Raw genomic sequence first — 13,236 nt, 5'->3', positions numbered from 1 at the left:
CAGTCGACCAGGTACTGTACTCATCGCCCCCTGCGCCTGGAGTCCAGGATTTCTCGAACCGTGTAGACTGGGTCACCGTCGACGATCCTCGGTGGTGGCGGCGGGGCGGTGGAGGGAAACAGAGGGCTGGAGAGGGCCGGCTTGATGAGGGAGACGTGGAACACGGGATGAATCCTCATTGTGGGGGGAAGCTTGAGCCTGACCGACACGGGGTTTACGATGGTCTCGACCTCGAATGGACCCACGAAGCGTGGGCCCAGCTTCCGTGATGACCCCGCCAGGTTGAGGTCCCGGGTGGACAGCCACACCTTGTCCCCCACTTTGTATGACGGAGCCGGGCACCGACGGCGGTCCGCTATGCGCCGGTTGCGCTCGGCCGTGCGGGCAAGGGCTGCCCTGGCCTCTTTCCAGACGCGGTGTGCCTTTCTGAGGTGGCGCTGGACGGAGGGAACCTCTTCCACCCCCACCTGAGTAGGGAAGAGTGGGGGCTGGTAGCCGTAGGCCGTCATGAAGGGTGAGCGACCGGTGGTAGACGAGATCAGGGGGTTGTGTGCGTACTCCACCCATGGGAGATGGTCGGCCCAAGAGGACGGTCGATCGAGGCAGACACAACGAAGGGCTGCTTCCAGGTCTTGGTTGGTGCGTTCTGACTGTCCGTTAGACTGGGGGTGGTAGCCGGACGACAGGCTTGAGATATCACCCAGGGACTGGCAGAAGCGTTTCCACACCTTGGAGATAAACTGGGGGCCTCGGTCTGACACTAAATCCTCGGGGATGCCATGAAGCTTGAACATGTGAGAGACGAGCAAGTCGGCTGTCTCCAAGGCGGAGGGGAGCTTCGGCAGAGCGATGAAGTGGGCGGACTTTGAGAAGCGGTCAACGACGGTCAGGACGACGATGTTGCCCCTGGAAGATGGGAGGCCCGTGACGAAGTCCAGCGCGATGTGCGACCACGGCCGGGAAGGAATGGGCAATGGCCGCAGCTGCCCCGCCGGAGGCTGATGTGACGCCTTGCTGGATGCACATGCGGGTCAGGCCTGGACGTACTTTGTGACATCTTTCCCCAGGGCCGGCCACCAGAAACGTTGGCCGATGAGGCCAAGCGTCCGGCGCACCCCTGGGTGGCAAGCCACCTTCGGCGCGTTCCCCCATTTCAATACCTGCGCGTGGTATGGGACCGGCACGTACAACCGTCCCTCTGGGCAGCCGGGGGGTTTGTCGGCCTCTTCCTGGGCCTCCCGAATCTGCTGTTCCACTTCCCACTACAGGGAAGCCACCAGGCGGTCTCTGTGCACCACGCTGTCCGGCCCCTCTTCCTCGGCCACCGGGTCGTGGATGCGCGACAGGGCGTCAGGCTTGGTGTTTTTAGACCCCGGTCGATACGTCAGCGTGTAGTTGTAGCGGCTCAAGAGGAGGGACCAGCGCGCCAGGCGGGGGTTCAGTCTTTTTACGGTGCGTATGTTGGAAAGGTTCTTGTGATTGGTGTAGACCAGGAATGGTTCGGTGGTGCCCTCCAACCAGTGCCGCCACTCCTGCAGGGCCAGCACCACTGCCAACAGTTCACGGTTTCCCACGTCGTAGTTAGCCTCGGCGGCGCTGAGTCGGCGGGAGAAGAAGGCGCAGCGGTGGAGTCTCTGGTCGAACGGAGAACGCTGGGAAAGGACTGCCCCCACTCCTGAGTCGGACGCGTCCACCTCTACAACAAAAGGAAATTCGGTGTTAGGATGACGCAATACTGGGGGGTTCGTGAAGGCTTGTTTCAGTCTCTGGAACGCGGTCTCGGCCTGACTATCCCACGTGAGCTTGGTTTTGGTGGATGTGAGGCGAGTGAGGGGTAGCGCCTGACGCCTATAATTCTTAATGAACCTACGATTAAAGTTCGCGAAACCCAAAAACCTTTGCAACTGTTTGCTGTTCGCCGGCGTCGGCCAAGTCCACTACGGCGCGCGTTTTGGACGGGTCAGCCTTGATCTGCCCGTCCTCTATGATGAACCCCAAAAATTGTACTGACTTCTGGTGGAATTCGCACTTCTCGGCTTTCACGTACAACCGGTTCTCTAGGAGGCGCTGTAAGACGGCCCGAACGTGTAACTGGTGTTCTTCTGCGGTGCGCGAGAAGATCAGGATGTCATCTAGGTATACAAAACAGGTTACGTTAAGCATGTCCCGCAGGACATTGTATATTAGGGCCTGGAATACGGCGGGAGCATTGGACAACCCGAACGGCATGACGAGATATTCAAAATGGCCCAGCGGGGTTTTAAACGCTGTTTTCCACTCGTCGAGGCAATACGGAGGAACGAAAAGCACTTGCAAAAGGCAAGAGGAAGGAACAACGCAAATAGCTTACCGCACAAGGGTAAGAGGAATCCAATCAGGTAAGTGATAAACAGAAAGCGCACCGAGCAATAGCTGGCGGAGACGAAAACACAAAAACGCAGGAACAAGATACACATTAACAATAGAGCGAACTAGAACGTGGAACATGAACACGAGCGATGTGGGATAACGATCCGACGCTGGGGAGTCAGTGTAAGTGTCTTAAATAGTGCGTGCAATCAGTGTGTGAATAGGAGTCCGGTGTGGAGCTGGTGGGCGTGTCTCGCAGCTGCTGATGGCCCGGCCCGAGACGATCGCTGGAGGCACGCCCACACAGCTGTCAAAACAAAAGACACATGGCATGACAGACACGGATCGTGACAACCATAAAATGGCTCAGCCTTTGAGGTGTGATAACTAAGTCATTTCTGATTATTTTTTTACGCGCAACCACTCAAAATGTTCAGGGTGAACAAACCAATCCATAGATAAATATATATTAGTATTTTTTTATTTTTATGCCCGCTACGGTCCATAACAGCAGTGTTCTGCTAATATAAAAACTAACTATGTTGTATATGTAAATAACAAAAATTCTAATTGGAATATTTCATATGACATAATTAGAGCATTGAATAAGTCAATAAGTCATAACAAAAGATTTTTTTTGGACCGCCAACCTTTTTTGAAAATGGCTGTTTTAGTGGAAATACCCCTAAACGCAGTAAATGGCCATAAAATGGCTCAGCCTTTGAGGTGTGATAACTAGGTTGTTTTCTTCTTGGTAGGGGGGACCTGACAGAAAATTATTGAGAAGCACTGTTATAGCAAGAAGAAACTTCCAACACAAAAAAGACACACGAAGAGCAATTAGTAGAAATATGTGAAAATTTATATTTATATGTAATAAACTCCTTAGTATTTAGAACATTCAATTTTTCTTTTAACTGCATTCGTGTTGGTATTAATTAGTGTCAAGGTTGGTGTCATTTAGTGTCAAAGTTGTTGTCAGATGTAAACCAGAAAAAATGTCTGAGATCTCAGAAAAAACAACAACAACAATATAAAAGATTTGTCCAAAAAAAAATTCTCTCGACGTTGCAACCACCGTCCAGGGAAATAGCTGGCCACGGAAATCTGAACGTCACTCGCCGACGTCCCACGAGTCATCCGATCCACTGTCAGTGCAGTACAACTTGGGTGCGCCATGTATCATAATCAACTTCTCCGTTGGGAAGTTGGACTGAGAAGGTAAGTATTTTTGCATGTGCAATGAGCGTATCAGTTGGCTCATTACGTATAATGTCCTCAACCACCACATTCTGGACATGAGAAGGGTTGTAAATGCTCTCATCTAAACGAACAGCACTCGGACTAAGATTACTTGTGGCCTCTGACGGTTCACTTTGATAATAGTGAGAGTCAATATCAATATTTTGTTCATTAGTTGGTTGTGTCATAGTCTTAGAATCAGAATCAGAAAACCCTTTATTGTCATTGTACAGTGTGCAAGGAGATGAGAGAGCTCCCCTCTCCAGTGCAATACAGCAATAATTTCATCAAATATATAAATTAGATGATTAAAATAATAAATAATGAGATGGAAAATAATACGAAATTGGATAAATAAAAACACATTACGTCACTGTTCTGCAAGGTAAGGGTGGTCGAGTGTGTGTGTGTGAGAGTTCAGAATGGTGATGGCTCATCGGGAAGAAACTGTTTTTCAGTCTATTAGTCTTTGATTTGATGCACAGGTCAGGGCAACAGGTCAAACAGGTGTGAGTTCGGGTGAGTATTGTTTTTGACGTTATTGAGAGCTCTGCTGAGGCACCGGGTGGTGAAGATCTCTTCTAGCAGAGACACACATACAGAACTACCTCTTCCGAGTGACCCTTCTCGGGAAATTTTTAAATTTAGTGATGTTCCCAAAACCGAAGAATTTGAAGTGGGTGCTGAAGTATGATATCCTGATAGTGACGCGGAGTATTCAACAACTATGGGGCCTAGATCTTTAGTATGATGACGCGCATCGATAGTCAATGTGATTTGTAGCTCGGTGAAAGTAAACAATTCATACCATTTCCGCTGCTCAGGGACAAGGCACACATGGAGGCAACGCCGGTAGACATAACAAATATATAATTCTAATGCAATATGTACTCATGACTAAATTTGGATGAATGCATCTTGATAAACCAAATCATGTGTGTGATCACATGTACAAGGTAATGTGTCATTTGGTGAATTGAATGGGTGGAGGTTGCTACACCACTCAGACCAGAGCAGGAACAGGGCATACCCACCGCGGGAGGATGGAGAACCAGGTTTTAGAGCTGCCCTCAGATGTTTCAGTTCAGTTCAGCCACTGGGAAGGCAAGTTCAGTCCCATCCGGAAATGCCACTCAAATTCCAGTGTTCGTTCAGTCTATGGCAGTGACTCAGGCAATCTCGAGAGTCCACAAGGAGGATATTGTTGTTGCTCACTGGGAGATGAGGAAGGAGCTCACGGCGCGTGGAATATCTCGCCTCAGTCTCAAGCACCATCAAACACATGTCCGTTCACCGTCCCCGGAATGCAGGGACCTGGCAGTCCTCTAACGCTGAAGCTCCACGGCCCCCTGTCGTGGAATGGGGTACCAGCGGGTTGGTGTCAAGAGTGCGTTGGGAGGCAATGCAAGCATAGTTGGAGGAGTGGGTAACGGTGGTGCCCCCTGTGCTGGTGGGGCTCTTTGTGACAGGTATGGCGCTGGACCACAGGATGGCAGATTCCAGGAAGTGGCTCGGTATGGACAGCTCATCACCCAGTGACCCCACACCCCGCAGCAAATGCACACCCCACTCACAACCCCCGTCTATAACCACCCCTACCTCTGTTACCGCAATCGTTGACCAGCCTGGTACGGACAGCCAGCCTGCTGTGGCACCACATCACCCGAATCTTGCCTTGGAGCAGCAGAAATGGAAGGAACAGGTGCAATGGGAGCTGTATGCGTCAACGGCTGCATTCGCTGCTCCCCTCCCTTTTTTTTTTTTTTTAATATATTTTTAGCCCTCTTGGCCTCCTGATCCTGCAAGTACAACAAGTTTTCGTAACGCTTCTTCATCCAACACCATATTTTCTTTTTCCAATGTCGTGTAAAATTATGTAACTAATGCATTCTACTTAGACTGATTAGCAGTTTTTCATTGATGGACTGTTTCGCATGATGTCTGCAACCGGAAGGGACACGCCCTTGTGGATGGCCAACTGGAACAGCTGTGTAATGACGACATTATTGGATGGGTCACTGCCAGAAGTCTCACTCCATTCACGTCTCGCCCTGGCCACATAGACCAGGCCTGTCACCCCCTTCCCTACCTGAAAGACACAGCAACATGGGCCCCAACAGGGCCAGAAATATTTGATCCACGGCACGGCCAATCTCACCTGAGGTGTCCCCATTCAGCCGATGACCATCATGCTGGTCAGCAGGTCTGGCCTCGGCCTCAAGTGAGGACAGTTCCTGTTAAGTACATTTTGTCCCGAATGTAACTCTGGCATCCCCCTACAAAGAACCTACCCTTACATTAAGTGAGTAATTTTTTCATAAAAACAGCGCAACCGCCCCACTTAACTGACATTAACTTCAAGTATTACCGCTGTGGTGCCGTATATTATGGAAAAGTCTAAACAATACAATGAAATTTTCCCTATCCTGGACTGGGTGTGTGTTATCTATTCGTGCACCCAATGTGAATAATAATAAAACCTGCGGGGCACTTGAGCAGGCTAAAGCAACAACTATATCTTAATCTGTTTTGTGGACCCTAAATTAGAATATCTTATATCTCCCTCCTTGTTGAGGAGAACCTCCGGGATGGGCGTGATGAGGCGCTATTTGAAGCATTCTCCGGCCTTCTGGTCACCCAGGTCACATGTCACCTCAAACCTGTGGAGAGAACTGGAGGAGTGGCACTTGCCAGTGAGAAGGGCTAAATTACCTCCCTTCCAAAACTTTCAGTTTTGCATAAATTTTGTGTAATAACGTCAATCAATCATTCACTTGATGCTTGAATTTAATTAGTCCAATCTGTCTCCCAAAAATTTGAAACTTGGGAGTGCAATGGGAATTCAGGTTGATCAGGCCTGTCCGCCCATTGCATCCTACGTGCTGTAAGGGTTTACCGGTGCCCTCAATCAGGTTTCTTTGCTGAACGCCTTAAACATTCACTCAAACCACATATACGTACAAACACTTTTTCTTTCACACCTTCATTCGCCTCTAGGTATCTAATTCATTCCCCAAAAAGATAATGCCAAAGTTTACAACTGTGGGTCTCTTGATTTTCCCATTCAGTCCCCGTGATGTCGTTTCTCCTGGACGTGGCTGACGATCCTGCACCTGTGACTTCAAACAGCTCACAGATGCGGATGTTAGCAGTCTGGTATTTATGGAATGCTGTCATGTCCCTTAAAAGTTGTCATGTCAGAGTTCGCGTCGTACAGTCATAAAACATCTGTCTTCCACCTTTGTCACATTTAATACACATCAGTTAATAAATCATCTACAGAACTATTTAAGCCAACTTTATATTTGGTAAACCAATCTCCTGTCAAGGCTCATATTTTCTTTCTTCTCTCTTTATTTATGCCAAGGATCCTTAAAAAATGTACTTCATGCAACATAATGAGAAGAATCAAATTAACAATAACCTACAGAGAGTAGGCAGCAAGGAAAGTAAACAAAACTATAGTAGACCAAACAGCCAAAGGGAACACACACACACAGTGAAACGAGGAGATGAGTGTGACAAACTGGGCTGTGAAGGGATGGGTTGTATGGAAACAAACATAGGGACAGCGGGCCACTCAGGGCCTCCGTGTTTTCCACACCTATTTGTCTGGAATTATTAAGGGAAAAAATATTAACTCTGAAAAATCATAAGTAAAGTAAATAGTGTTCTCTGCCAATTCACAAAATGTTATTAATTAATTGAATAAATAGTGGATTTGTTGGTTCTCTCTATGGTTTTCAACTCATTATTTTATGGTTCGTTCTTGTAAAGTAAAAATTGACTGACAATCAATCAACACAATCATCCCGGACATCCTCGTTGCCAAACTGGACATTCTCGGCTTCCCTGCCCTCACACGCATCTGGATTAAGGACTTTCTGACCAACAGACTATAGGATAATGTAATCATGGCAGTCATGATCTAAACACAGAGCAAAGGGTAGACTGATAGGAGCCACCAGCATGACTTTTGTTGTCCCGGCATGAAAGTCCATTGTTTCAGAGGTGTCTCGTTCACACCTCCTTTGTTGCAGCCTTGATCCAATCTTCCTGCATTCATCTCCTGAGGGTCTTGTCATTAGCATGGTCCAAACTTCGGTTACACTTAAAGGATTTCATACATTTGACTATTAAAGGAATATAAGAGTTTGAGCTTAACATAGTTCATTAGATGTTGCTGCATCCAATGTATGAAAGTGTGAGACTGTAAAGTGCTGAGCGTGTGACTGGTGGAGCGGAACGGTATGTGGGGTGCAGGAATGTGCAAGAATGGCATGTTTTAGAAGCAGACGGTGCTGAGCGAGACGAGATGACTCGGGGGCAGTGGATGAAGGAGCAGACATCAAAAGATCACACGCAGGAGGAGCCACGGGATTTGGCGGGGGAAGCAAGACCAATAAGAGCAAGCTAAAGTTAACTGCAGGATACACATAGCCAATAGAATCATGCCAGGATGTCTTTGTTGCTGTGCCATTTGCATATTGTATAGTATGAATCACTACTGGGCAACTCGGAAAAGCTCTGTTCTGTTGGTGGCAAGAGAGGTGTAGAGTTGTATTGAGAGGGACCCGAGACCCAGGTGCACATGTAATCAATAATCTGTGTATTAGGAATAAATCCACTCGTGCGTGAAAATGCCGGCTTCCTGATACCTTTCTATTGCAGAACGAGCGCGCATATTGTTGGATGAGTGAGAGTTGGGTAAAATCACAAATTGGAGTCAGATTACTAATTTGAGTTTACATTGGTTTAAAATTAAATTCTAACATTGATTTAAAGCTAAATTCCAACAAGACCCCAGACTGTGTTGCTCGGCCCCTACACGTCCTCCACCCGTACGCTGAGCACTGGTTCCCCCCAAGGATGCATGCTGAGCCCTCTCCTATACGCCCTCTACACCTACGACTGCAGTCCGGCCCACGGTAACAACACCATCGTCAAGTTTGCTGACGACACGACAGTGGTCGGTCTGATCTCAGAAGGTGACTAGACAGCCTACAGAGAGGAGGTCCAGAGACTGACGGCTTGGTGCGAGATCCACGGCACGGCCAATCTCACCTGAGGTGTCCCCATTCAGCCGATGACCATCATGCTGGTCAGCAGGTCTGGCCTCGGCCTCAAGTGAGGACAGTTCCTGTTAAGTACATTTTGTCCCGAATGTAACTCTGGCATCCCCCTACAAAGAACCTACCCTTACATTAAGTGAGTAATTTTTTCATAAAAACAGCGCAACCGCCCCACTTAACTGACATTAACTTCAAGTATTACCGCTGTGGTGCCGTATATTGTGGAAAAGTCTAAACAATACAATGAAATTTTCCCTATCCTGGACTGGGTGTGTGTTATCTATTCGTGCACCCAATGTGAATAATAATAAAACCTGCGGGGCACTTGAGCAGGCTAAAGCAACAACTATATCTTAATCTGTTTTGTGGACCCTAAATTAGAATATCTTATATCTCCCTCCTTGTTGAGGAGAACCTCCGGGATGGGCGTGATGAGGCGCTATTTGAAGCATTCTCCGGCCTTCTGGTCACCCAGGTCACATGTCACCTCAAACCTGTGGAGAGAACTGGAGGAGTGGCACTTGCCAGTGAGAAGGGGTAAATTACCTCCCTTCCAAAACTTTCAGTTTTGCATAAATTTTGTGTAATAACGTCAATCAATCATTCACTTGATGCTTGAATTTAATTAGTCCAATCTGTCTCCCAAAAATTTGAAACTTGGGAGTGCAATGGGAATTCAGGTTGATCAGGCCTGTCCGCCCATTGCATCCTACGTGCTGTAAGGGTTTACCGGTGCCCTCAATCAGGTTTCTTTGCTGAACGCCTTAAACATTCACTCAAACCACATATACGTACAAACACTTTTTCTTTCACACCTTCATTCGCCTCTAGGTATCTAATTCATTCCCCAAAAAGATAATGCCAAAGTTTACAACTGTGGGTCTCTTGATTTTCCCATTCAGTCCCCGTGATGTCGTTTCTCCTGGACGTGGCTGACGATCCTGCACCTGTGACTTCAAACAGCTCACAGATGCGGATGTTAGCAGTCTGGTATTTATGGAATGCTGTCATGTCCCTTAAAAGTTGTCATGTCAGAGTTCGCGTCGTACAGTCATAAAACATCTGTCTTCCACCTTTGTCACATTTAATACACATCAGTTAATAAATCATCTACAGAACTATTTAAGCCAACTTTATATTTGGTAAACCAATCTCCTGTCAAGGCTCATATTTTCTTTCTTCTCTCTTTATTTATGCCAAGGATCCTTAAAAAATGTACTTCATGCAACATAATGAGAAGAATCAAATTAACAATAACCTACAGAGAGTAGGCAGCAAGGAAAGTAAACAAAACTATAGTAGACCAAACAGCCAAAGGGAACACACACACACAGTGAAACGAGGAGATGAGTGTGACAAACTGGGCTGTGAAGGGATGGGTTGTATGGAAACAAACATAGGGACAGCGGGCCACTCAGGGCCTCCGTGTTTTCCACACCTATTTGTCTGGAATTATTAAGGGAAAAAATATTAACTCTGAAAAATCATAAGTAAAGTAAATAGTGTTCTCTGCCAATTCACAAAATGTTATTAATTAATTGAATAAATAGTGGATTTGTTGGTTCTCTCTATGGTTTTCAACTCATTATTTTATGGTTCGTTCTTGTAAAGTAAAAATTGACTGACAATCAATCAACACAATCATCCCGGACATCCTCGTTGCCAAACTGGACATTCTCGGCTTCCCTGCCCTCACACGCATCTGGATTAAGGACTTTCTGACCAACAGACTATAGGATAATGTAATCATGGCAGTCATGATCTAAACACAGAGCAAAGGGTAGACTGATAGGAGCCACCAGCATGACTTTTGTTGTCCCGGCATGAAAGTCCATTGTTTCAGAGGTGTCTCGTTCACACCTCCTTTGTTGCAGCCTTGATCCAATCTTCCTGCATTCATCTCCTGAGGGTCTTGTCATTAGCATGGTCCAAACTTCGGTTACACTTAAAGGATTTCATACATTTGACTATTAAAGGAATATAAGAGTTTGAGCTTAACATAGTTCATTAGATGTTGCTGCATCCAATGTATGAAAGTGTGAGACTGTAAAGTGCTGAGCGTGTGACTGGTGGAGCGGAACGGTATGTGGGGTGCAGGAATGTGCAAGAATGGCATGTTTTAGAAGCAGACGGTGCTGAGCGAGACGAGATGACTCGGGGGCAGTGGATGAAGGAGCAGACATCAAAAGATCACACGCAGGAGGAGCCACGGGATTTGGCGGGGGAAGCAAGACCAATAAGAGCAAGCTAAAGTTAACTGCAGGATACACATAGCCAATAGAATCATGCCAGGATGTCTTTGTTGCTGTGCCATTTGCATATTGTATAGTATGAATCACTACTGGGCAACTCGGAAAAGCTCTGTTCTGTTGGTGGCAAGAGAGGTGTAGAGTTGTATTGAGAGGGACCCGAGACCCAGGTGCACATGTAATCAATAATCTGTGTATTAGGAATAAATCCACTCGTGCGTGAAAATGCCGGCTTCCTGATACCTTTCTATTGCAGAACGAGCGCGCATATTGTTGGATGAGTGAGAGTTGGGTAAAATCACAAATTGGAGTCAGATTACTAATTTGAGTTTACATTGGTTTAAAATTAAATTCTAACATTGATTTAAAGCTAAATTCCAACAAGACCCCAGACTGTGTTGCTCGGCCCCTACACGTCCTCCACCCGTACGCTGAGCACTGGTTCCCCCCAAGGATGCATGCTGAGCCCTCTCCTATACGCCCTCTACACCTACGACTGCAGTCCGGCCCACGGTAACAACACCATCGTCAAGTTTGCTGACGACACGACAGTGGTCGGTCTGATCTCAGAAGGTGACTAGACAGCCTACAGAGAGGAGGTCCAGAGACTGACGGCTTGGTGCGAGGACAACAGACTGCAACTCAACATTGCAAAAACAAAGGAGATCATTAGCGACTTCAGGAGGAACAAGACGGTACCGCCCCCCCCCCCCCTGCATCGACGGTGTGTGTGTAGAGAGGGTCCACATGTTCAAGTTTCTGGGAGTACAGATCTCCGATGACCTTTCTTGGACACAACACCAAATCAGTCTGACTACCCCAACAAGTATTAATTACAATTGTCAATTTACAGCGTGCTCACGTTGGGCCAATGAAACGGACTAGGTGGGCAAGAATTCATTTTCTTGCGCATTGGCGATTTGTTATAAATGATTACTGCCTTGCCAATCTTTGTCCGGCTTCCCAAACTGTTGAAGTTTTGGAACACGCAGTGATGACCACTTGAAGTACAAATTTAAGACATTGAAACTCAACTCCACCTACTATGAATACAATGGGTAGTTAGGGCGTGAGGAATGCATTGCATTCACCCCATTCAGTAAATGGGCTCTATTCATTGTCAGTTCACATGATTGTTATCAGTCGGAACAGCTGTATGATAAAAAATTCACACCTGAGACAACCCCAAAAGGAAGCACTTATGAAAAAGAAAACATTGGTGCATTCATTTGAGGTCAACACAATGTGACTTGCTGAACATTTTACAATTGTTTCTGAATTGAAAAAAAAAAAACATAACGCAGTACGGGATGTACCCAGAACTACCTAAAAAGTAGCACCTACTAAATGTGGATCATATCTGTCTGACTGCCCCAACAAGCTGCAATTGGCTGGCAACCAGTTCAGGGTGTCCCCCGCCTACTGCCCGAAGATAGCTGGGATTGGCTCCAGCACCCCCGTGACCCTAGTGAGGAGAAGCGGTACAGATGATGGATGGATGGATAAATTCAATTGAAAAACTTTCACAAACTGTAGTATGCAAAGTGACCAGAACTACCCAACACGAAGCACTTACTGCTCACAGAACAGGATAGACTACATAAGGTGTGAATAAATTGGAAACAAACTGGCACATTGTGCTTCGTTGAAGTCAAGCAATTGCATTGAAAAAGTTTGACAGAGTGCGGAACAGTGAATCACCAGACCTACCCCAACAAGAAGCACTTACTCTTTTCAGAACACAAGTGAGTGCTTAGGTTTGAGTAAACATTGTGACGAAATGGCGTATTTCACTTGGCAAGAGTCAAGTCACTCCATTGAAAATCCATGTCAGAAATCGTATAGAAAGTCATCAGTACTGGGCCTAACAAGAAGCACTTTCGGCTTTCAGAAAATAAATTAGTGCTTAGGTTTGAGTAAGCTTGGTGACGAAATGGCATATTTAAACTAGATTGGGTCAGGACATTGCATTGAAAAACTGTGACCTGAGTCACCATAATTACCCCATCGAGAATCACTTAGTGCTTCAGAACACAAGTGAGTGCTTAGTTTTGAGTAAGCTTGGTGACGAAATGGTATATTTAACTAGGTTGGGTCAAGACATTGCATTGAAAAACTGACCAAGTGGAGTTTATGGAGTCACCATAATTACCCCAACAAGAAGCACTTACTGCTTCAGAACACAAGTGAGTGCTTAGTTTTGAGTAAGCTTGGTGACGAAATGGTATATTTAACTAGGTTGGGTCAAGACATTGCATTGAAAAACTGACCAAGTGGAGTTTATGGAGTCACCATAATTACCCCAACAAGAAGCACTTACTGCT

General features: G+C 46.5%; 1 protein-coding gene across 1 annotated transcript in view; it reads left to right on the top strand.

The window, feature by feature from the left end:
* Positions 1-4,895: 4,895 nt before the first annotated feature.
* LOC148323990 (uncharacterized) overlaps positions 4,896-13,236 on the top strand; it is a 46,053-nt gene continuing 37,712 nt past the window's right edge. The window contains exons 1-2 of the mRNA XM_088313422.1: positions 4,896-4,955; positions 5,216-5,293. Of these exons, the coding sequence (XP_088169548.1) occupies positions 4,896-4,955; positions 5,216-5,293 (138 nt within the window). The remainder of the gene's footprint in view (positions 4,956-5,215; positions 5,294-13,236) is intronic.

The sequence above is a fragment of the Idiotropiscis lumnitzeri genome, chromosome 13, assembly GCF_059441095.1.
Source record: "Idiotropiscis lumnitzeri isolate Australia: NSW breed Sydney's pygmy pipehorse chromosome 13, RoL_Ilum_1.0, whole genome shotgun sequence".
NCBI classification, from domain to species: Eukaryota; Metazoa; Chordata; class Actinopteri; order Syngnathiformes; family Syngnathidae; genus Idiotropiscis; species Idiotropiscis lumnitzeri.
This window is presented reverse-complemented; position numbering and strand designations above follow the sequence as displayed.